The following is a 25355-nucleotide window of genomic DNA, read 5'->3' on the forward strand; positions in this document are numbered from 1 at the left end:
TAACCTATATAAATTCTCATATAATCCCCTATCTCACAACCCCTTTTTCATAAATATATACTTTAATATTCTAAATTAATAGAAATAAACTATTCTTAAAACAAAACAAAAAACAAAAACAAAGCAAACAAGAGACACACTGCGTCAAAGTTCCTACCAATAGTTAGGAAAGAAGGAAATTAGAGAGTAAAATATAGGAAGAGAGAGTTAAAAGAGATATATTTGTTGTAATAGTTAGAAAAGAAGGAAAATGAAGATTTATATATATGAAGACAGATTGAAAAGAGAGATAATGATAATAGAGATTTATAGATAGAAATGAAAGATACGAAGGATATGAAGAGATTTAAAAGAGAGAGAATAACATATTATAGGGACACTAAATAGAGATAGTTGGAAGAGAATTAAAAAATAATAATTAAGGATTATGTTATTTTAAGAAATATTTAAAAAACAATTATAAAATTGAGTTAAATCAATGAAGTATTCGTTTCTACCTTTTCCAATACAAATTAAAATATTAAATTTTTAAAAATAAATTGTTGACTACTTGATCCAAACCAACAAAATAGTTAGTGAATTTGAAGAACAATATTATTTTTACAAATTTTAAAATGCAAGAAAATAAATAAAACAAGATTGGAAAAAATAACTAGTTAAACATAGCGTGAAAAAGTTAGCATTTCACGATTCACAAAAGTAAGAGATAATGTAAAACTATTAAATATATTTAAAATAGAAAATATAAAACGTTAAAAACTAAATTTAATTTTTTTAAACAAAATTTATAAACATTTTTAATAAAAATTTATCAAATAATTATATTCTTAAAAATTATTTTTTGTTATTTATTAATTTAATTATACTGTAAAATAAAAAATTAATTTTAAAATTAGAATAAAATAATTTTAAATTATTGTGAAGAAAAAATTAAATAAATATATTTTAAAATGATATGATAACTAGTTTTTAAGTAAGATTTTAAATAAACTTAAACTCACAAGATGTTAAAGATAATAGATTGATATATTTACAATCTTTTGTAGGAAAAATGATTTATTATTATTGTTGATTAGACATGCATTTATTTCTTGGAAGATATTACTTTTTAGCAACTCCAATTAATTTGTCACAATGTGAGAAAGATAAAGCTATCATTAATGCATGGCATCATTGTTGTTGGGAAAAATATGTGAATTTTTGTTAAGAAAAATTGATTTTCCTCTCCATCAAAAATAATATGGATCAATAGAATGAGCACAAATATCATTTATAGTATAGAAAAAAATGAAAAATAGATATAAATTTTTAAATTCTTTGATTTTGATCAAATTAATGTATATTAGCACTAACATAAGTATCCCCGCGCATGGGAGGAACTAACAAGCCACGATATAGAAATGTTTCCAATGTTTCCTTTACACGTATGAACTCCCGAAGTCGAGTAGCCGGGGTTCGCCGTTAATTGCATCCGGAAGCTCTAGATGATGTCCCAGCTTTAGAAGAAATGGAAAATAAAAGCTCTCGGATTGAAGGGAAACAAGACGGGGATACGTCTTATTATTGCGAAGATTTTGAGTGGGAAGATCTAAGAAATGAAATTGAAACAAAATCAGAGCATCAATGTCAATACCTGCATACAAACAAGTCTAGTGAAGCAGTTGAAGAAGCCAGCAACAGAGATGCATGGCAGAGTTTTCATCAACGCCATTCCACAGGAACATTTTTCAAGGTAAATGAACACTTCGATTTTTTATCATTGTATTCCCTTCCCTGTACAGTGAATATAATCTTTCATTCTATTCAGGAGCGCAAGTATCTGCTAAAAGAATTTCCCGAGTTACTGAGAGCAGATAATAATGCTAGGGTTTTGGAAGTTGGTTGCGGGAGTGGCAGCTCCGTACTCCCAATCTTGCGGTATTTTCTGCAACCTATTTAATATATCTTCTTTTAATTTTCATCCTTTTAAGATAAAAAATGGATTTCATGTTCACAATGAAATCAAGATTCTTGCAACGGAACTGACATAATCGGCATGCTTCATAATTTGAACTGATTGAGTTGATGCCCAATTGCCAGATCAAGAACTCATATTTTATAGTTTGAACTCTTTGAGCTGATATCCTAAACTGGGCAGGCATTCTTCATATTTATTTTCCTTCCTTTGAGCCAATCCCAAATGGGTATGTCAAACCATCCTTCTCATTGTTGAAAGTATTTTAGCCGATGCCCTATTGATAGGGCAAGACCTTACATTGGTTATTTAGAGGTGAATCTATTTAGTTGTTATCCACTGCTAAGAGGATTGCTGGGAATTCGGCCTTTGTAAATTACTATATCTGGCTCTTGAACTTTACAGTGGTTTTCTTTTTATTGCAACATTGTATCTAACATGCCCTACAATAAAAAAAGACAGATCCATAGATTATGGGATCGTTTATGCTTATGCGATTTGAGATATTTACCGGAGGTCTCGGGTGTACACCAGTTTCTGATTTGTACATCATGAAATTAACATTCACAAGCAATGTTCAATTGGATGGAGAATATCCTCATTCACGTTATGCAGAGGTAAGGGTATTGGGATTTTACGTATTGAGATTTTACTATTTGCAAGGCTCGGGTGGTTCCTCTTGTGTTTAGGTATAATCCTAGCTCCATGGGATTGGCTCTCTGGTGTTCCATGCACATTCATTTGACGAGGGGCTGCTTGAAATTGTGGGTTATTGTTAGAGCCTCAAGCATTGCCAGCTAAAAAAGGAAAACATTAATCAATAGAGGTGCTTCACTTCTTTGATGTTTGGCTTGCATACCTTCGGGGCTGGCTGTACTATATCTTGCTTGAATGGATTCTGAGTTATCTGCTACAACCTCTTATAGTACTCAGTTTCTGCTCAGCCTGGGGTTTACAACTTTCTTCATCATAACTTGAAGTAGGCCAAATTCCCAATTTTCACTGACTGGCCTTGTTCAATGGCCTAATTGGGGAAGTTTTTTTGGTACTTGTTAGATTCTCCATAGAGATTCTTGGAAGACATGGTCAAAATTCTTTCTCTGATTTAAGCATCCATACTCGATATCCTTGCCTCTCTAACTTTCTTGTACCCCTTATATTCTAGTCTTAAGACACCCATAAGTGGCCTGTTTGTCAGCCTGGTTATTTCTCTCTCTCAAAAATCTTATGACCCGAAACTAGCAAGGTTTTGCCTGAACAGCTAGGTAGTTACCAGCTTCAGCCTCGGTTGTATTATTACTAGAAACCCCATCAAAACTGAATTTGATAACTCCATTAATTTGTAAATCTCTTTAGGCCCTTCTTTTCATTTTTGTTCTCCAGTCCATCCTGTTAACCAGAGAGCTTTGATTCAAGTTTTATCAGTATTACTGTATCATTAAATATGCATAACTTTGGTGCAGTTATTATTGTCATTCTATTATGGTTCAGTTTAGTGGAAAACATAGATTTATGAACTTAGAAAGGTTCCAAATTTGTCTTTCTTTTCTACCTATTACTAAAATATCATGTCAGGGAAACTGCTATTTACTCTCTTATAAACAAATCTATATAAGCAGTAGTATTATAGGAGGACACAAAGCTGACTAAAAATAGGGGCTACATAAGTTACAGGTATTCTGGTAAAGGTTGACATAGCTACAAGAGTTACGTTGGCAGAGGGAGTCTAAAAACCTAGCAGAGATAACAAAGTAAATTTCTCAGTTTTGCAATTCTTCAGTGGATCATTATCATAATTAAAAATTAGAAGTTTCAGCATTTTATACTAATTTTGTTAATGATTTTTGGGGGAAAAAGCATTCTTAACATTGCATTAATATAATGTCCTTAGCAGGACTGTTAATACAATTTCATCAAATTTGTTTTTGAAAATATTTAATACAAACCCAAACTCTTTCTTATCACCGAGAGCTTGGTGTGGGCAAGGTATCAGCATGCACAAATTGGGTTATAGATAAGCAAGTAATTACATATTAAGCTGTAAGTGATCACAAATAAATTGTTGGCTAGCTATCCATATTAGTATATTACCATAGCATTGAACTAGCAGAGTACTGCTGAACTAGCAGAACATATAATTAGAATCGATCAATGATATAATGGCAGATGATAATATGATCAATGCCAAACTGACATACAACAAGTGGAACTGTGTCAATGCCAAATTATATCATCTGGTTCTGAGTTAAAGCCGAATTGGCAAATAATGACATGCAAATTAAAAGTGATCTGACAGTGAATCCTCCAAGATTATCTTACAATATCGTGTTATCAACTATTGGTAAACTGTCCAGTTGATTATATTTATAATGTAAATAGTAAACATGAATTTTGGATTCCAAACCAAAGCTTTATTGACTAAAATTGGTTGCAACAATTAGGAATATCAACTGACAGTCTTAAGAATCTACACTTAAACTGAAAAACAAAGTTCCATGACATGGATATGGATAGGGATACTGGATTGAATATGGATAGGGCCTTTTTTCAATCCCATAATATGGATATGGAAAGATATGACATTCATAAAAAGCCACACTTATGTATATAACACAATCTACCAGAATACTAGAAGAAGTTTTTATTGCTTTAGAAGCAATAAATAAATTATTCATATATCCACTCTTTTTATTTAGAACTATCTATAAATAAAATTCTTTGCAATTCACTAACCATTTTTTATTATATGGTAATATCTACATTTATAAAAAAACATACACATGATCTTCTTTTATGATTGATTATTCTAATAATCTGACTATATAAATCTTTTTATTATTTTATTTAAAGTTTCTTATATATTTGAAATAGATACGTATATATTAAACTTGCGTGGTGGCCTGATGTCTTAATGGCATATTTCAGTTAAAAATAAAACAAGAATTAAAGCTTTTGTTTTGATCTCCAATAAATAAAGCTTTAAAGGGATGTGACTTGTTCATCTTTTTAATTGCCTATTTTTTGAAGCAACTCAAGAAGGATATTGTACAGTCATAAATTGTAAGCACCTAATTGGTGTGCAATTTCATGATTATTTAGCACCCACCTTAGTGTGCTTTCATAGTAGGACTGTTGAAGATTATAACTGCGATAAAGATCTTTACCTATGATATTACTATAGAAGAGATTTATGATGATATTCATTTGTATCTTTCTTCTAACCAAGTGAGCACATTGTGACAGTCAAGGTTTGCTGGGTGTTTCATCTAAATATCTGACATTTTATTATATGAAGAGACATGCAACATGCAAAGAAACACGCGTTTGGAAATATGAAGAGACTCACATCTTCATAATGAAGAGACTTTTGGTTATGATATGAAGAGTCTATCAATTATTCCTTTGTGTATTAAGTGAAAGCATTGTGTTTGAACCTCTATTATTTAGTATAAGAGATATTTTTTGGTGTGGCCGGGTTTTTCCCGTCAAGTTACAGGGTTTTCCTCGGATAAATTGTTGTATCTTTATGTGACTTGTTGTTCTTCATTTTTGTTTATTGCTGTTTATCTTTATTTCTGGACAAAACATTAACATGGTATCAAAGCAAGGTTAGATAACAACAAATACGGAAGTTTCTCTTGTTCTTTTGCTTTAAGTATTTTGTAGACAATCTGTATGTGTTGAATTTGTAGCTGCGATCAAGATCTTCTCCCACACTTTCTTCTGTTGCAAGTTCTGGTTGTACACATTGTTGTTCCTTATAAAGTCGATATATTTGTCATATAATATATGCAATCAACATGCATGGTTCCTCTTCAACCATGCCTTTTCTACAATTATCCACGAACATAGCCAACAATACATATCCGTATGCAGAGTAAACAATTCTACAATTATTTTCAATGATACTCTTATATCATATAAATATGGGTTGATCTAATGATTCTAATCATGATTGAGTCTTCCAATCTTATGCCTCAAATTGTAAGCTTCTAGTAGTCAGAAATAATAGGTCTGATCTTTGTTATGGATTGGAGTAGGAGAGATAATGTGCTGGAAATAAAAACTTATCGATTCCTTAGAGCTCAATATTATATGTAGAGTACGGAAGTATGTCTGTATTCTAATATTCATAATATGTGTTGTTGTTGTCACTACCATTTGTTAATTTTTGTTCTTGGATTAATTAAGATCACTATCCTTTTCTGTGGTTCAATTGCTATCTTTGAATGACATCAATGGTTGCCCATAGAAACTTCTAATTGATGTGCATTATTTAATCGCTTCTATAAAACTCCATTTCACTTATCTATAAGCATTTGCGGGATTTTGAAAGTTCTAATTCCTGAGTTATTCCACTCATTGAAAAGAGCATCTGTACTCATGTCCTCGTTTCACTTTACAGGCCTTGTCCAAGCACCAATATCAAGAATAGATATGGATTTTTAAGATATTCACATTTGAGGAGATCACAGAAATTCCTGACCATGCATTTTGAATACTTCCCTTTCACCAGTTGCTATGTAGGTGGTAAATAACTTCTTCATATTCACTTCCCCATCTTGGGGTTGAAGAGAAATTTATTTTCATGTCATTTCTTGTACTATTGCAAACCAATACATTCATTTGGGTTTCACATGTTCTTGCCTTTTCAGAACCAAATCTTCTAATGTAATTCCTTAAACGGAGCTTGTTCTACAATTTCCAGGAGTCTGTATTTGAAGCCGTATATGAGATGTTTGTGTTTATATTGGTTCTAAATCAATATTCTTTGCTTGTGCAATAGCAAATCATACTACATTCACGCAATTTCATACAACAAGGGGTTCAAATCTGCTCTGATACCATGTTAAGGAATAAGGATCAGATCATTGATAGAGTTCTATTTTTATTTACTTTAATATGATGACTGTAATCTCTTCACAAATCTCCTTACTGATGTGAATTCTCCTTACGGATTTATAAAGAGATCTAGACTGTCAAACTGTAAATACATATATGCTTGCTTTGAGTATAGAATGCAAATGCATAAGCTGGAGACTGCTGCAACTTTTAGTAACACTGCTATAATAATGTGTGCTTCAAGTGCTTGGCAGATCTAAATATATATGTATGCCAAAGAGGCATGTCTCTACGTGGCCCAAGTCCACTCAGGGGCATGTCTCATACCACCATACAAACCGATTCATAACAATTTCATTAAGTGCCATTTCAAGACAGTGATAATTGCTGTTGGTAAGGGGTCGCTTTACTAAGGAATATGATCCTTGTTACAATCAATTATAATCATTGTATGTTATGATGTCAATAAAAATAATCACAGGTATATCAATTTCATTAAATCGATAACAACATTTGATGGGTTTATGTGATTATTATCGCACACAGTTTATATGAACCGATTAAATCAGATTGATATTCAGTTTGATATAGTATTGATCAATGATTATCATTGATTGATAATCATTAGATGTTATTTGTCCTCTTTCAATGTGTGTGTGTAAAAACATATTTGACCGAAGCTACAACATTAGCAAAAACTACTTTCGAAGGAAGATAATAAATTAATAATAATAAGACTCGTAAGGGCCATAATAAGATACATAATAAGATAGAAATAATATAAGGCGACCATATAAAATCAAAACATTATGTAGGATAAGGATCAAAAGGAAGGAAATTATTAATATTGGGTGTAAGATGAAGTGTGGGCCGACCCCTTTGATTGTACGCAAATTTGTACAAGCCTTGGGAAAATTAAATCACAAGATAAGGGTTTGAAAGGAGATAACAAAACATGTAAGCAAGGAACCCCAATGACGTGGCAAAGGCATCGGGCATCGACCCCATTAAGGAGGAAATAATATTGATACAAAGATGACATGGACCATGCATCGAAGAGATTGGAATGATAGAATGCATTTGGAGGAAGTATGTGCAGGAAAAAAATATAAAATAAGGTTTTAAACTTTGCAAACTGTCAAACATGGACTCACCAACCAAGTAACCGCAGGTATGACATATTCACTTTATTCAAATGAGTAACCATCAATGAGTATATATATATATATATATATGTAAAAGGAAGAAATAAAAAAACATATTTTATATTTCCCTTATAGTTAGGAAAGAAAGGATTTTCAAAGAACAAAGTAAATATTGATTTGAGATGATTTAGTAGGAAGAATTCATTGAAGGGCCAACTGAGGATAGAGCTAAGTGGACCAAACAAAAGGAAGGTAAGAAAGATATGTTGTGAATTATGTTTATGAACTATACTTGCTTAATTGTAATTATAAGTTTATTTTCATAAATTATGCTTATGGATAATTTATACATATACATAAATACAAATGCACATATCTATATGTAAATATGGAATCTTAAATGGATAGCACACATGACTTAATGGTTGAAGGTTTAAGATCAGGAGAGTCCTTTATGAGGGAGAAGAGTGATCTTAATATGACGTCATCTCCTTTATGTCGGTATGAGAGATTAGTTTCCATCTGACCAACATATGTGAGGATGATATTCTTTAATGCTGGAATATTTTATTGATGGTAAGATATACATATGTGATAAGGGCCTTGGACAGAGGTTCTCTCCTCTAGGAAGGACCTTAGAGGGAGCACTCCAAAGAAGCCAGAGAAGTAGCTAAGGATGGTACTAGAGTTGATATTATATCACCCTAGATTGGAGATCCTTAGTAGTGTTAGTAATCCTGATCTGGAGACATCTTTAAGGATGGGGATAGGATGCAGAGTAGAATAGAGTAGATAGACTTATTATTGTTTAAATCTTCACATTTATTTTGCAGCTATTATTTGTCCCAAGCTAACCCTTATAGTGGGGACATTACAATAACCTTGTGCTCTTCATTTTCCATTTCCTAAAGGCCTTTTTCTATGTAATTCTCAGATTGTACGTATTCCCACTAGTTTTAAATAATTAAAACAAATTAAATACACTATAAATTTTTTAATAAGTTTTAAAACATAAATAAATCTTAAAAAATAATTTTTTTAAAACTAAGAAAATTCAAGAAATTAAATAAATTTAAATTTTTAAATTTAAAAAAAAATCAAAGAACAACCACACACACTAGAGGGAATAACAATCAAGTACTTGATTAACATAGAAATCGGCCTTCAATGACATACAATTACGTAGAGATTGACAATGCCTTAACTATTAAATAATAGAAAATGGCATATTCCTCTAGATGGACGAAGATAACATTGATCTTTGACTTGACTCTATTCCTCTAGATGGATTAAGAAACCAGTGATCTTTCTTCTGTTGGTTATTCTCATCTGTTCGCTAGTTTTTCCGTAATGTCTGAGCTTTAGAGTTTAGGTAGCCAGCCTTTTTGCTCATGATGTCCTGTCATTTTTCTTTCTCCTCACCCAAATATTGTTTGCTGTCCAAGATTCAGGGGACCATTTCTTCTAAGAATGACCTGCCTGATTTCTTTTGTTCATGTTTTATTTGTGTGTAGGGTTTTGATTCAAGTCAGTTGCCCTGAAATGCCAATTGCTGTTGATGAAATACTATTCCTCCATGCCACTTGATTTGGCCCCATATCTTAATGGTTCTGAATTCTTGCTAGGCCATTGTTTATCCAAGTTATGTTGCTGTTTGTAACGTCCTATCTGCTTTTCTTGGTCGAGGTTTAAAATTATGATAAAACTTCAATAACTGCTTGGTGTTTGAGGAGATATCTGTGGGAGTCCAACACCAATTATTAAAACAATTTGATTCTTTTGACAGCCAGAGGTTTGAAATAAATTGATTTAGATAGCAGATGATGCCAAGTAACCTATAAGATTCATTTCATAAAAATTCATCTCTACCATCAGTCATCCACAGCTTGCTGCAAGGTTGTCCTAGTTGCTGACAAAGTTATAGAGCGCTTGAAGTGAATCAATGATCCTGTTGAAGTTACATGCTTTTGTCAAAGTGACATGCTCCTGAAGATGCTATAAACTGCTGCCAAGGTGAAACTAGTTTTCATCTGATGATGTACTATATCTTACTAATCTTGCCAAAGTCAGCTGGAATATTCTTTTGACTCTCCTGTTTGTCCAGATATTCCATTTCCCCGAAAGCACATGCAAACCAAAATGTCTTGTTAGCCTACCTTGTTTTGATTTGGACGCTCCTGCATCATGTGTACTTATATTGAAAATGCATTTTCTTGGCAGTTGGCTATTTGTACCCTTTACTGAACTTGGAGCCAACAACATGTGCAGCATTTACACAAGTATTTTCGCTTACACATTGTGTTGACAACATCCATACTCATTTTAATAGAAGCAAATTAATGCTGAAAAATTATTAGTTTTGTTTGTTTCTGATATAATTTTTGCACATGCTCTAGAACTTTTAAACTAAAAGTCTCTCAGATGCTATACAATTTTTGTACATTGAAGAAAATGCGTGTAAAGATGAGTCATTTCTTCATAAACTCATCAACCTTTTCATGTTATTTTTTGGTTAACATGATATTCTTCTGTCGGGCTTTTGAGGTTAATTTTTTAGATTTTTTGTGGCTTAGCAACTCTCTCACCTCTCAATACCAAAGTCTTTTCTAATTTGCGCTTAGTGAATATTTCTGTTCAGGATACTAGTTGAACAAAAATTCATAGGATGAATACTTTTACTCTATTTTACCTCTACTAAAGTTATTGAACCAATGAAATGGTGTTTCAGGGAAAATAGCAGTATCATTGTCTATGCATGTGACTGTAGCATGGTTGCTCTAGAGAGAGCTCAAGAAATGGTGGTTGCTGCAATTGGAATATCTGGAGTACATCGATTCAAACCATTCTGTTGTGACTTCTCTATTGGAACATTCCCCAGTTGGCTATGCTGCACATTATGCCAAGAATCATATCAACCTCAATTAGAGGATAAGAAAGGTTTTCAAATGTGTAATATTAAGAGGATGCCATGGACTGAGTTTTTTGTTGTTTGTTTTCAAGATGTAGCTTTATGAAAAGTATTTGTTAATGTGTATCTCATTTCTTACACGTCACAAAACTATTGGTGTCCAGGCAATTATCACCTTGATGCTGATGATGTTTTGCCTCAGGGCCACAGCATTACAAATTGCGGAGTAGTTGATATCAAAGAAATTGCTGATCAGAGGAATAAACAATGCTGCACCGGTGGATTGGACTTTGTGACATTGGTGAGTGACAGGTAAATTCATCTTCTGTATAATTTTTGTCCATTTTTCGTTACTTCGATCACTAATCACTTGTTGCAGCCTAGAAATTGTATGTTTGACATTATTTGCGTGTGTAAAATGTTCTATTTATATATATTTTTACCCATTTACCTTGAGAAAGTTGTTGCTATGTAGAAATAGTATCGTTATATATAGTGAAATGTGGCTTGGAAAAATCTTCTGAAATTCCAAAAACTGCTAAATTGTTTATAAAGCTTTAGCCCATCATTTCAGGTACTTGGAAATATGTTTTGTTATATTGCAAAATGCTGAAAATGTTGCAATTTAAAGTTTTTCTGTTTCAAGTTGCTCTTGGAATTTGTTTCAAATTTATGATGGTATGGATTCAGAACTTCTGAAGATTGACTAACGCTTTAAATATTTTGGTGTTCAGAGTCGTGTGTGAATGTCAATAGATATCCATTAAACTTTCAACTGAAAATATCTAGACCTGCACAATACTTCAATTTTTATGCATAGTTAAAACTTAAAACCTTCCAAATCTTTCAATTGGCCAAGTTCTAACTGTGTTGCTTACACCATATCATGTTTTTTGTAAAGATTCTCAAAAATATCAAAAATCCTTCAAAATCTTAGGAGGTCCTAATTAATATTAATACGAATGACAATTCAACTCGACTTGCCAAAAGCGTTGCCTGGCTGACCCAAAATACAAATGACAATTTTTTGAAGATTAGGGGTTGAGGGCCCAAACATTTTCCACCATCTATCTGAAATAAGGGAAATAAAAACAATTAGTCTCATTTACAAGTACACCTTTAAGGCTAAATTACAAAATCAAAAATCAAAATGTATAACTTATAAGCCATAAACTTAAGAATATATTATTTTTACTTGACTGTAATGATGTTTGAGCATCTATACACATCTTGCTAGAGAAAATTTCCCCTTCTTGATTATTAAATCTATTTGGCTCAAAGGTTGTAGCCGAGGCACCATCATCACTACACATTTTTTCCATCATTGTATATAGGCTAGTAAAAACCTCCTTATCCGTCTCAAAGTGAAGATAGAAACGATAAACTGGATATAGGTGATAAACTTCCGCATGAGTGGGCCGTGAAGCTGATTCTGCCATCTCCTATCAATGATCTCTTAAATGGTGCTTTACTTCTCCACTCCTGCATATTGGGATCTAATGTTCTCCTTGGCCCTATCCATGCTCTCGTATATGTAGTCTATAGAAGGCATCTTGCTAGCATCAACTTGTATGAGAACTGCGAGAGGCTCAATGATGTGCATATAATGTAAAAAACATTTAAGTCACAAATTAAATATAAAAGTAAAAGTAAAACTAAATTTTTAAACAAGTAAATACTAATTGTTAAATTGCAATCAATTTACCTCCAATATTTCTTTAGGTGTCTAAAAACCAGCCTAATCAAAGACGTGCAATTTACCACATCTATCCTTGCAGTGGTTGTAGCAAAGGAAGAGAAAGTCCACTCCGACCCCAACAAATATGTGTCTCATATCTTTTCTTGATGTCAACAAGGATTTCAGTGTGACGAAATTTGAGGCAAACTTTGTAATACCGGGATGAGCTAACTCCTTTTGCCCCGTGTATTTCCTCATTATGCTAAGGACCAATGCATGATTGTAGACAAACTTGCAGATATTCTTAGCCTTTTCAATGTATGATTTGACCCACTGAAGCTTACCAATATCCTCCAACACGAGGTCAAGGCAATGGGCTGCACAAGGAGACCAAAATATTTTGGGGTGCCTCTCCATCAAAAGTTTACTTACAACAATTTTAAATAAATTAGAAATTTACATATGTTAAGAAATTTAGAATTAGAAAAGTTCAAATAAATTTATAGATGTCTTTCCATCAAATTTTTAAAACTTGAAAAGTTTACCTGTAGCAACATAACTTGCTACATTATCTATCACAACCTACACCACATTTTCTTTCCCCACCTCTGCTACGACTTCCTTAATAACCTCACATGAGTATGTGCCATTTTTAACATAAGAGGAAACATCAATAGGTTTTAGGAACATGGTGGATCCTACAAAATGTAAATAGAGAAAAATAATTAATTATAATGGATCATTATCAATCAACAAATCAAAATTTAATTTATTCGATCACCATTCACAATGCATGTACGAAAGTACAATGATCAATCACCTCTACAAGAAACAAGAAAATCTAGGAGTTTCATTCTGTTAGTGTAGTTTTTTATTTTTCCTATTTTGCTAGGTTTTTCCTACACTTTTAATAATCTCGCTTAGGTTAATAAAGCATGTCTTATTAGGTGAATGGTTGTGAGGTGTCACCTTCCTACATGTGAGCATCCATTAGCTATCTTGGTAAGATACTTTGCTATCTTTAGTCTGATAGATGGTTGCTCCTCATTGGTTGGTGTTGCCACCTCCTCCCTCTTCCTAGCCTATATAAGCATGCTACCTGGCTTGTATTTGCATCTCTTGTTTTTGCATCCTCTTAATGCTATTTTGCTTCTAGCATTTGCATTTCTCTCTTGAAGACTTAACTCTGTGTTGTTATTTTGATTTTGTATCATTTGCATTCATAGTGTAGATATTTATTCATTGCACTAGTTTTCTGGGTTATTAATCTTTTCAGATTCTAACACATTCCTCCTATCCTTCCAACCATTAGTCATGATGGTGCAACCATTTTGGGTCTATGCTTTTCGGTGGTCCTCTAACTCAAGTTTCATATCCTCAACCATTTCATTTAAGAGGTAGCCACTCAACTCAGCATCAGTAGGGGCTTTAAACCCCACAACACAAATAGTTACGACATCTATCATGCCTTGTCAATAAGGAGAACTGTCACAAATAGATTATGATTAGATGATAACTCATTATGTAATATGAATCTATGATTAGACAAATTGAATTAATTAAAGTTTAACTTTAAACTTAAAGAAAACAAGTTAGAAAGAACTAGTTACCTGACCGTAATAAATGGGATGTTTTTTATTAAGAAAGCAAGTTTTGAAGGGCCCCTGAAACCCAAATACAAATAGGCGTAAAACTAAACACCTGCGGTCCAAACCCGAAAGATAAGCATTACACACTACAAAATGACACGGGACAAAGACAACAAAATTTAGATAGATTGGGGGTATGAAAAAGTTCACAAACCCCACAAAACAACCCGGTGGTCCAAGAAAGGATAAGCACTTAGTAATCAGACCACCCAACAGGACAACAAATTTTAAGTTTTCCCCTTAACCCCCAGCTTGTGGGGATTAGAAGAATGAGAGGGAATTTTTTTTGAATTTTTTTCCTAAGTGTGATCTATCCCTCCTTGATCTTAGCTGCCACAAAATGCTAGGCCAACGAATCAACAAAGCAATCAGCATAAGCAACAAATCTGACAGGATCAGTAGAAGCAACTACAGCAGCACAGGAATCGCCCATCATAGAACCACTACAAACAGGGCCAGCTGTATTACTCTTTTCCACAGAAGCCACCATACAACCACTACCATCCACAACAACTAGTTGGGCTGAACCAACATAATTAGCCAAAATATGATCAACGGGAATAGCAACATTAGAAGATGCAATAACGGAACCAACAACAATATCATCCGTATGGCCGACCTTAGCAACTTGTACAATAAAAGGGACAACATCAGTGCCATGACTTTGAAAAACATCTTGGGGAACATCCACTTCAGAATCAAGTACTTCGACTACCGTATAATGTTGCCACAGAGCCTCGAGCCACCAACGGGAATAGAAACATCAGAAGATGCAATTAACGGAACCAGCAACAATATCATCCTTATGGCCGACCTTAGCAACTTGTACAAAAAAAGGGACAACATCGGTGCCACGACTTTGAAAAACATCTCGGGGAACATCCACTTTAGAATTAGGTACTTTGACCACCGTATAATGTTGTCGTATAGCCCCCAACCACCAAGTGGGCTTCTTGGATTTGATCTTTCCAACCACACAATTTGCTGCAACATGTCCGATATTGAAGCATTTCCTACATCTAAATGGGAGACCCTCATAATCTAACAATTGGATCCAAGAGCTAGTAGGGCTACAGAGTTTAACCTTCGACGGAAGGCCTTTAGAAGCATCTCTACATCAACAATTATCCTTGCATAGGTAGAGTGCAGTATATTGGAGGAATTTGAATCCACCATTAAGAAATCACCTAAAGCCTCTCCAACTTCCTCAAGCACCGAATCATGACAAAGATGACAAGGGAGATTAGGAAGACAAACCCAGATGGGTATTTTGCAAAATGATTTAGTGGCAAGATTAGAGTCCTTGTGCCAAGGTTTCACCATCAAAGGGAAGCGGTTATCCCAAGTGAAAAAATGATCACATAGAATTACTCTCCTATCATTCACATTATCAAATCTAGCAATAAAGAAACCCCTTGCTAGAGGAAAGATATGAATAGAGTCAGCAAGGTATTGATACCAGTGCTTTGAGATCCAAGTGTGGAGCTCCTTGAGAGAGGGCCAAAATCCATTGAATCGACAAATGAACTCATCCACCTCGAGAGCCTTAGTGTGTTGCTCAATCTTTGAAACTGTATCTTTATTCAGATTGAGAGATATAGAGTTGCATGTAGGAAAAGGGTTAGAGCTTGTTGACTTAGTGATAACCCCCAAACTGTTGCCATAATGCATAGAACGGGCATAAGAGGGCCCAAACGAACCTCCCAAAGCCACCTTCCAAGCCCCATCCTCTTGCAAGATTGCCACATCCGCAGCAAAATGAGACCCAAACCCACCTCCCCCCCCAACAAGAAGAGGGCTTTCGAGACACTTGCCGGATCACAACATCCTACCTAGCCAATCCATATACATTTTGCGCATATAATCCAGCCGAAATGGTTGCCGTAGACCTTGCGATCGCCACACCAAGATTGCCCATTGTGGGAGCAAGGCCATCCTCATGAACTCGCTAGAAATGGAAATGGGATCTGCAGCCAAAGGAGCCCCCGACATGTAGGTCCTTGGCAAATATAATCCTAGCGCACATAACATCAGACCCTGTCGATGAAATATTCAAAGGTCTGTGCAATAAATGGAATGTTGCAAAAGTACCAAAATTTGCAAATATGTTTTTGGGCAGCATCATGAATCTCCTTGTTCCAATCCATGCTCTCAAGCAAGGTTTGTGTGCCAGGGGTAGTGCGCAACACAAAATAACTATCCAATCTCAACTTCCGCACACTAGGATGAAATGTAATAGGGCTAGTATCAAGAGCATAAGCACTAGCACTAGCACTAGGACGAAAGGGATGCCTAATAGAGTCCTCTCCAACACAACTTGCAGATGTGGGAGGATGAGAGCCAATAGCACATAACTCTCCAAGTTGCCTCTTCTTAGTTAACTTCTCTTGTTTATGTGTCTCTAATTGGACGTAACAAAAATGTTTTGCTTCAATTGTTTGTTTAGTGCATACAGTAATATCATGCTCAGGTATACCAACAATATGGTATTTGAATCTACAGATGCCACCAAAACTTATATCTTTATGAAAAAAATTGTTTAATTTTTTTTGTCTTACAGGAAATTCCTCGATACATTTCCAGGCAGGATCCTTTGGAGGCATTGTGAAAAATTAAAGTTAAGGCTGCTGCAATAAGAAAATTAAATTTTTTACAAAGTTATAAAGTTAAACTAATAAAAAAAATCAGTAAACTATACATTTTTTTGAGAAAAATTGTAAATAAGTGTTGCCAATTTTGTTCTAAAAACATTGTAGGGTTTGCAACTTTGCACTTTACAATTTAATAAAAAACATTTAAGATTTACAAATTAAAACTAAAAAGTTTAGCAACCGTGAAGAATACATTAACATACAAAAAATAAATCAACACAATCTACAAAGTTTAACACTTACCTCTTACAAATGAGTTGAGGAGTGTTCCTATTGACTCAATGCTCCCAATGCAAACTTATTGCCTCCCCAAATTGATTTGTGATCTCCTTGATGCTCTTCTTACTCGCTCGTTGCAAACCTATGGTTTCTCTTTCTTCTTCCTCTCACTTTTCCTGTCTTCTTCCCATACTAAGCACTTAGAAGGCCTTTTAGGGTTGTAACAAAAAGAAATGTCAAAAAAGAAAAAAAGTTGAGAGTTTTTTTTACCTCTCCAACTTTCCTAGCTGCTCAGCCTATTTTTGGAGGCGATTTATGGTGATTTTGGGCGATTTTTGACGACTTGCGAAGTTAGGGGATTTTTGGGCAAAAATTGGCGAGTTACTGAGCCAAGTTAGCAAAACTCGCCCAGCTTGATTCGGCTCGCCAAATTGCCAGAATCGCCTTGCCAGAATCGTGGCAGTTCTGGGATCTCTGATATGATCTTTCTGAACGTTTACTTTCCACCTACCAATTTTAACTGGATAAATATTAATATTCTGCATTGGGTTAATTTGAATTGCTGTTGATTTTTTACAATATTTTAGCCAAATGCTTTTATCATGCAAGTACATTGTGTCCATTACAAAAAGATCCAATCATATAACACAGAGAATCCCTCTGTTATTAAAGTGCAAGATTGACACCATCACAAACAAATACACCAAGGGATTCTTGTTGCAATGTCTTGTGGCCTGGTTTGTGTGTGTGTGTGAGAGAGAGTTCTCATGGCAAATGGGTCTGATTCAAGTAGTGGCATGGTTGATTTCATACTGCACACTGGGCAAGGGGATGTTGAAGGTATGAAGTGCTACAATAGATGACCACCAACTTGAAACACCTATACATCAATTGCTTTCCTTCAATTTAACCAGCCAATTTTTTCGAAGGAATGCAAACAAATGTTGCTCTTGATATAATAATCTATTGATAGCTGGATCTAGCTATATTGTTATCTACAGTTTTTTGTAAACAATGTAAAGTAAATATGTCATTGACTAATAGCTGGATCTAGCCATATCGTTATCTATAGTTCTTTGTAAACAATGTAAAGGTCATATGTCATTGACTAACTGGTAACTAATATCTATTATCTTCAAAAATATTTAGTGATAGTTTGGATTTTCCTAAGGGCCCCTCTGAACTTTTTAAAGGTCAAGCTAAAGACTTCTGATTTTGTGCTTTCATTACTTATGATTTGGTCTCAGCATCCACTCATTACCATTATCTCTTTCAACTGACAAATTTAGTTAAGCAGGGAGTAAAAACCCCATGCAAATGAAGGCATTGCAGTTGCGTAGGAGCATCTGAGCATGTACACATGTTTTATATATATATATATATATATATATATGACTAATGTTCAATAGATTTTTTTTTTGGACAAATCCTAAATTGTATAAACTGAAATAAGCTCCTTTGGCTCTTCTTTACAGATATTCACTCTGTCTTCAGTACCTTTGAAGAGAATGCCGCATGTCATCAAAGAGTGCTTATTGACTTTGAAGCCCGGGGGGATGCTGTTTTTCAGAGACTATGGTAAGTGCTAGATTAAATAGGCACAGCTGTATGTAAATTTTCTAGAAGGATTGAGGATATTAGGATGGTTTATTTCCTTGAGAGTTGAAAGGAGATATACCTATCATGGTACAAAAAACTCGTCTTTGGATTTGTACTTCCACCATTATTAAATATTGGAAACTATGTAGGGGCATAGTTTCTGTTGGTGTACTTGACAAACATTTGTGCGTCATCCTGATCTAAGGCATACGTGGTGCATTAACAACAGTTCTGCCCCCTTGTTCATCTCTGCCTTTCAAATGGCCAAATGTTAAATTCTACACTTAGTTTCAACATTTCTTCTTCCCAATGGCGGATCACTGAGTGTATTCCAAATTATTGAGCAAAAATGGCATAAACAGTTTTTACGAGAAGCTTGCACAGTTACAGGACTGTTGTTAACTACATAAAGCCGCCTTATTTGTATTCTTTGGACAGGCCTTTACGACATGACAATGCTACGGTTTCCTTCTGCTCAAAATATTGGGGATCGTCATTATGTACGAGGAGACGGCACCTTTTCCTACTATTTCTCTTTGGATGTTCTAAGGGAGCTTTTTACAAGTGCTGGATTTGTTGAGGTATTGTAGGTCATTAGCACCCAAGAAACTCAACACCTTTATATGCATATATTTTTGTTTATGCTGATGGTGATTTTACCATGTTGTGTTGTGATATAGATTGAGAGTCGGTATTGTTGTGTCCAACTTTTCAATCGTAAAAAGGAACAGAAAATGCAGCGCGTTTGGGTTCATGGGAAGTTCCAGAAGCCTCCAAGATAGTTTATTGTATGCTGTTTATGCTCATTATTGCTACTTGATAATTTGTGGCAGACAAGGAATAACTGATAAATATCATCTCTTGAATCGAGTAGGTCATTTTGTGATGGCAGTGCATTGAGTGCATCTACATTTTGGCTTTATGGAAATAGTTTGTTTTCTGATTAGAATGTGTTGAGAACTTATCTAACAAAGAAAGGCCAATGTTACTATGGAGAATTTTATGTAATTTATGTCTTCATCTATAAGTAATGAAATTGGTATATTTAAAATGTTTGCCTATTCATGGAAAGTTATAAAAATGAAACTAATACGTCCAAGGGTGACAATCATGGCAAATGACCATCGAAATTTGTTCAAGCTAATCTAATTGTATTGACCAATTTTGTTCATAAAAACATAGGGATTTTTTAATTTCTGTCTTTCAGTAAAGCATGAATGGTACTATAATTCTCAATGAAAGTAGTTTTTCTTTCCTTTTAATTTGTTGGAAAAGAGGGCTTTTTTTATCCCGGAAAAAATGAATTACCGTTACCACAAAATTTGACCCTATATGGTGGACGGGTCACCTAGTTTGACTGTATTGAGGAAACTTCATAGTTAAGCATGCTCAAGTTGGAGTAGTAGTGGGATGGGTGACCTAGGAAGTCCCGATGCTTCACCTCTATGAGCATCACCTAGATCCAATGAGTGCTAAGTGTTCCATTTATTCTCATGACAAATGGATTCATGTGTGAATCACTACTCATGAAACATGGGTCAATGAGTTTGACTCAAAAAACTATACAGCTAAATCCTGATAGCAATTTGACTTGTGGAAATATTGCCTACTTATCAATTGATGAGCTTAAGGGCCTTTCTAATGAATGGTTCATAAGGCACAACGCTTGGTGAAGGTTTTGCAAATGGGGTTGCAAGCAGAGTGGGTTTAACGGAGGAAATTTGTAGTTAAGCGTGCTCAAGCTAGAGTAAAATTGGGATGGGTGACCTTTTGAGAAGTACCAAAACTTCATCTCTATGAGCATCACCTAGATCCAATGAGTTTAAGTCTAAGTTGCCGGTTCGGGTTCGGTTCCAAGTTCGCAGTTCGAGAACTAGTTTGCTGGTTTGACAAAATTTTGGAAAGGGGTTTGGGTTCGTTAATACAAAAACATGTAAAAATTATATATATATATGAAGCATGTGTTAAAATTAGAATGTAGCATAGTAGCATAAACACATTTAAATAACAAAATTTTTAAAACAGCATAAACAATAACATATCATGGTCATCATACCATCATATAGTAAGATAGTTCAATCAACTTCAACATCAAAGATGAAAGATTGAAAACATTTAAAATATCAATTTCAAGTATCATTGTTTCACTTCAGGGTTTAACAGTGACTAATGGAATGAAAATCTATTAAAATTCTGAATTTTTAGTTCTAAGTTCATCAATCTTCATTTTTTTCATAGTCATCTTCTTTTTCTTCATCTTCTTCTTCATCTCCTCCTTCTCTGCCTCTGCTATTCCTTGCACCAAGGCCAATGGGATCAACAATAGAATCAACAATGGTATTGGCATCAAGGTCATCAAAATCATCAATTGTAAGCTCAGTAGTGGAAGCATCCAAGTCCGCAATCTCTGCATCTACATCCCACTTCTTTGTCTCCTCTTCTTTGTATTCTTGACAATGAGAGGGCACAAAACCAAATAATAACACCTTTTTAGGTTACATGGACACCAAAAAATTATGCAAAATTGCAAATAAAATAGCTAAAATCATGTCCATAGCCGCGGGTTCGACCTTGGTTTGAATTTTCGGGCATGGTTCGCCTAGGTCCGAACCAGATCGAACCAGGCCTGCAAAAAAGGACCCTGGTCGAACTAAGTTTGAATCAGACCTGAACTTGGAACCAGTTCGAACCAGTTTGTGGTCCAAAGGGGGGGTGGGGAGGTACTTGTGCAACCTAGGGGTACTTGTGCAATCTAGGTTTAAGTGTTCCATTTATTCTCATGAGATATGGATTCATGTGTGAATCACTACTCATGAAACATGGGTCAATGAGTTTGACTAAAAAACTCCACAGTTAAATCTTGATAACAATATCACAACTTGATTGGCTGTGGAAATATCTCCTACTTATTATTTGATGAGCTTAAGGGACTTTCTAATGCATGGTTAATAAGGCACAAGACTTGGTGAAGGTTTTGCAAATGGGGTTGCAAGAAGAGTGAGTTTAACCATGGAGGAAACTCCAAAGTTAAGCGCGCTCAAGTTGGAGTAGTACTGGGATCGGTGACATCCCAGGAAGTCTCGATGCTTCACCTCTATGAGCATCACCTAGACCCAATGAGTGCTAAATGTTCCGTTTATTCTCACGAGAGATGAATTAATTTGTGAATCACCACTCATGAAACATGAGTCAAGAATTTGACTCAAAAACTACTTAGTTTAAATCTTGATAGCAATATTACAATTTGACTTATTGTGGAAATATCTCCTAATTATCCAATGATGAGCTTAAAGGGCTTTCTAATGAATGGTACAAGGCACAACACTTGGTGAAAGTTTTGCAAATGGGGTTGCAAGCAGAGTGGGTTTAACCATGGAGGAAACTATGTAGTTAAGTGCGCTCAAGCTGGAGTAGTACTAGGATGAGTGACCCCTTAGGAAGTCCCGATGCTTCACCTCTGTGAGCATCACCTAGATCCAATGAAGGCCAAGTGTTCCATTTATTCTCATGAGAGATGTATTCATGTGTGAATCACTACCCATGAAACATGGGTCAATGAATTTGACTAAAAAACTACACTATTTAAATCTTGGTAGCAATATCACAATTTGACTTGCTGTGGAAATATCTCCTACTAATAAATTGATGAGCTTAACGGGCTTTCTAATGAATGATTCATAAGGCACAACACTTGCTGAAGGTTTTACAAATGGGGTTGCAAGTAGAGTGGGTTTAATCATGGAGGAAACTCTATAGTTAAGCGTGCTCAAGCTGGGTTAGTATTGGGATGGGTGACCTCCCGGGAAGTCTCGGTGCAACATGTCTGTGAGGATCTCCTAGATCGAATGTGTGCTAAGTGTTCCATTTATTCTCATGAGAGGTGGATTCATGTGTGAATCACTACTCATGAAACATGGGCCAATGAGTTTGACTCAAAAACTACACAGTTAAATCCTAATAGCAATATCACAATTTGACTTGCTATAGAAATATATCCTACTTATCAATTGATGAGCTTAAGGGGCTTTATAATGAATGGTTCATAAGGCACAACACTTGGTGAAGGTTTTGCAAATGGGGTTGCACGTAGAGTGGGTTTAACTATGGAGGAAACTTCGTAGTTAAGCTCACTCAAGCTAGAGTAGTAGTGGGATAGGTGACCTCCCGGGAAGTCTCGATGCATTACCTCTGTGGGCATCACCTAGATCGAATGAGTGCTAAGTGTTCCATTTATTGTCAAAAGAGATGGATAATGTGTGAATCACTACTCATGAAACATGGGTCAATGAGTTTGACTCAAAAACTACACTGTTAAATCCTAATAACAATATCACAATTAGACTTGCTGTGGAAATATCTTCTACTTATCAATTGATGAGCTTAAGGGGTTTTCTAATGAATATTTCATTAGGCACAACACTTATTGAAGATTTTGCAAATGGGGTTGCAAGCAGAGTGGGTCTAACAATGGAGGAAACTCTGTAATTAAGCGCGCTCAAGCTGGAGTAGTATTGGGATGGGTGACCTCTCAAGAAGTCCTGACGCTTCACCTTTGTGAGCATCACCTAGATCCAATGAGTGCTAAGTGTTCCATTTATTCTCATGAGACATGGATTCATGTGTGAATCACTACTCATGAAACATGGGTCAATGAGTTTGACTCAAAAACTACACAGTTAAATCCTGGTAGCAATATCACAATATGACTTGCTGTGGAAATATCTCCTACTTACCAATTCATGAACTTAAGGGGCTTTCTAATGAATGGTTCATAAGGCACAACACTTAGTGAAGGTTTTGTAAATGGGGTTGCAAGTAGAGTGTGTTTAACCATGGAGGAAACTCCATAGTTAAGTGCGTTTAAGTTGGAGTAGTATTGGGATGGGTGACCTCCCGGGAAGTGCCAATGCTTCATCTCTATGAGCATCACCTAGATCCAATGAGTGCTAAATGTTCCATTTATTCTCATGAGAGATTGATTCATGTGTGTATCACTACTAATGAAACATGGGTCAATGAGTTTGACACAAAAAATACACAGTTAGTGATTCCGCTAGTGCTGTGGGTTCTCCTTCTAGTGGCGAGATTCCTCTAGTGACGTGATTTTGCTGGTGTTGTGATTCCTCTGGTGCAGTGATTTCATTCTTATTGCCGTGACCTCTTTGTTGGTGTTGTGATTCCTCTCTGCTGATGTTGTGCCATGGATGAAGTGGAGCAACTTTACTGGTTTCTTTCCTTCTTGGTGAAGTGAACCCTTCTCTATGGTGTGTCGTGTCTGCTGGTGCCATGGGTTCTCTACAAAATATCTAACTTGTGCTGAAGTTGGGAATTCAACAACATCCAACTGTTTGATAGAAACCTCTGAAGTGAGCCTCTATAGCAAGGGTTAGTTGTCGGCAAACTATTTGACAGAGTGCCTGAGCTATATTAATGTTGTGAGTCTCTGGCAATTGACTTCTTCTGATTGGTAGTGCACCTCCTTGCGCGACTTGATCCTATTAGTCTCAAGCATCTCATTGATCGCTTGACAAAAGTGGAGTATGAGAATACAGTCTTGAAAGATGCAGTTCTATTGTCATCCTTCCTCTTTAAGAAAATGCTTGATAAATTATCTATATTGGAAGTTGAGAATCATACTCTGTGGGATACCGTGCAATTCCTAGTTACTAAAAATGCAGGCCTTAGATCAGATTTGGACTTTGTTATCAAGCAACTCAAGGATTGAACACTATCAAACAAATACAATCTGAGGTTGTAGAGAGGCATTCCTCTCTATTGACGAAAGCTGAAGCCAAGGTAATTACTTAGGCCTCTTTGTGCAACTTTGTTGTTGCTGCACCACTTTCAGATGTTGAGAAGTTGGTGTAAGGGAAGATGGATGATGAGCGTGTGCGGCAAACTCATGAATTAAACCTATGAGTTCGTGGTCTCCCCTCCAATGCTGACCCCTTAGCAATTGGACGCTCCTTCCTCAAGGACCAACTTGGCATCTCAAACATCACACTTGACAGGTGCTAGTTAGGCCTGAATGGCACTCTATTTATTTGGTTTCTCTCCCTCTTTGATAGGTTGTGGGTACTTAGAGCGAAGAGGAAGTTATTCCCTCTTTCCCCTAAGATTTACTTAGACGATGATTTCACGAAATCCCCGATGGCAGAGCTGAAGCATTCCAAGGGCCGTATGGTTGAGGCAAGGCACAATGGTAAGTGGGCAGTTATCCACAACCTCAGGGTAGTTATTCAGGATTCTCCTCCTAGCGGTTGAGAATCGAGACAGGCTCCCAAGGTTGCATGACACTTTCGAAAGCAGTTGGTCAAGGATGGACCCTCTTCTGACTCTCCTTATCAACTATTGGAATGGTAATGGCTCTTTGTGGTCCCTTCTGGGTCACCTCCATGATGTTGTTGGTTCTGTAGATATCCTAGTAGTCACCGAGACACATGAGAGTCCTATTCGTCCTCTTCCAGGTTACACTAGTTATTAGTGGCTTTCAATTTGTAGAGAGGAGGTCCGAGCTTTTTGGGGTGTACGTGGCTTTGGTGGCGTTGCATGTTTGATTAGAGATTATCTGTTCAACGCTACGTTGGTGGTTCATTTTGACACTTACTTAGATTTATGTGGATCCGCACTGGTCACACAATTGCTGTCAGCGAGATATCTTCATTACTACTTATTACTTTCGTCGTTTTCCTTGCCTTACGCCTTGCATA

The 25355-nt window shown here is 35.6% G+C and overlaps 1 protein-coding gene across 1 annotated transcript; it reads left to right on the forward strand.

Moving 5' to 3' along the window:
- The first annotated feature begins 1388 nt into the window (after window positions 1-1388).
- Window positions 1389-19696, forward strand: LOC149544063 (Methyltransferase family protein). The gene is made up of 7 exons (XM_089798665.1): window positions 1389-1732; window positions 1808-1917; window positions 10670-10878; window positions 11014-11150; window positions 18522-18624; window positions 19084-19226; window positions 19326-19696. The coding sequence occupies exons 1-7, from the start codon at window positions 1508-1510 to the stop codon at window positions 19425-19427; spliced, it is 1029 nt and encodes a 342-aa protein (XP_089654791.1). The 5' UTR covers window positions 1389-1507; the 3' UTR covers window positions 19428-19696.
- The last annotated feature ends 5659 nt before the right edge of the window (window positions 19697-25355 follow it).

Source organism: Cupressus sempervirens, chromosome 8 (genome assembly GCF_028749045.1).
Source record: "Cupressus sempervirens isolate cs-2001-9-10 chromosome 8, ASM2874904v1, whole genome shotgun sequence".
NCBI classification, from domain to species: domain Eukaryota; kingdom Viridiplantae; phylum Streptophyta; class Pinopsida; order Cupressales; family Cupressaceae; genus Cupressus; species Cupressus sempervirens.

Coding starts and splice junctions, on each gene's coding strand:
- LOC149544063 (XM_089798665.1), top strand. CDS start 1,508: ATGGAAAATAAAAGCTCTCGGATTGAAGGGAAACAAGACGGGGATACG. Junction 1,918..10,669: donor TCCGTACTCCCAATCTTGCG/GTATTTTCTGCA, acceptor ATGGTGTTTCAG/GGAAAATAGCAGTATCATTG. Junction 19,227..19,325: donor CAAGTGCTGGATTTGTTGAG/GTATTGTAGGTC, acceptor GTTGTGATATAG/ATTGAGAGTCGGTATTGTTG.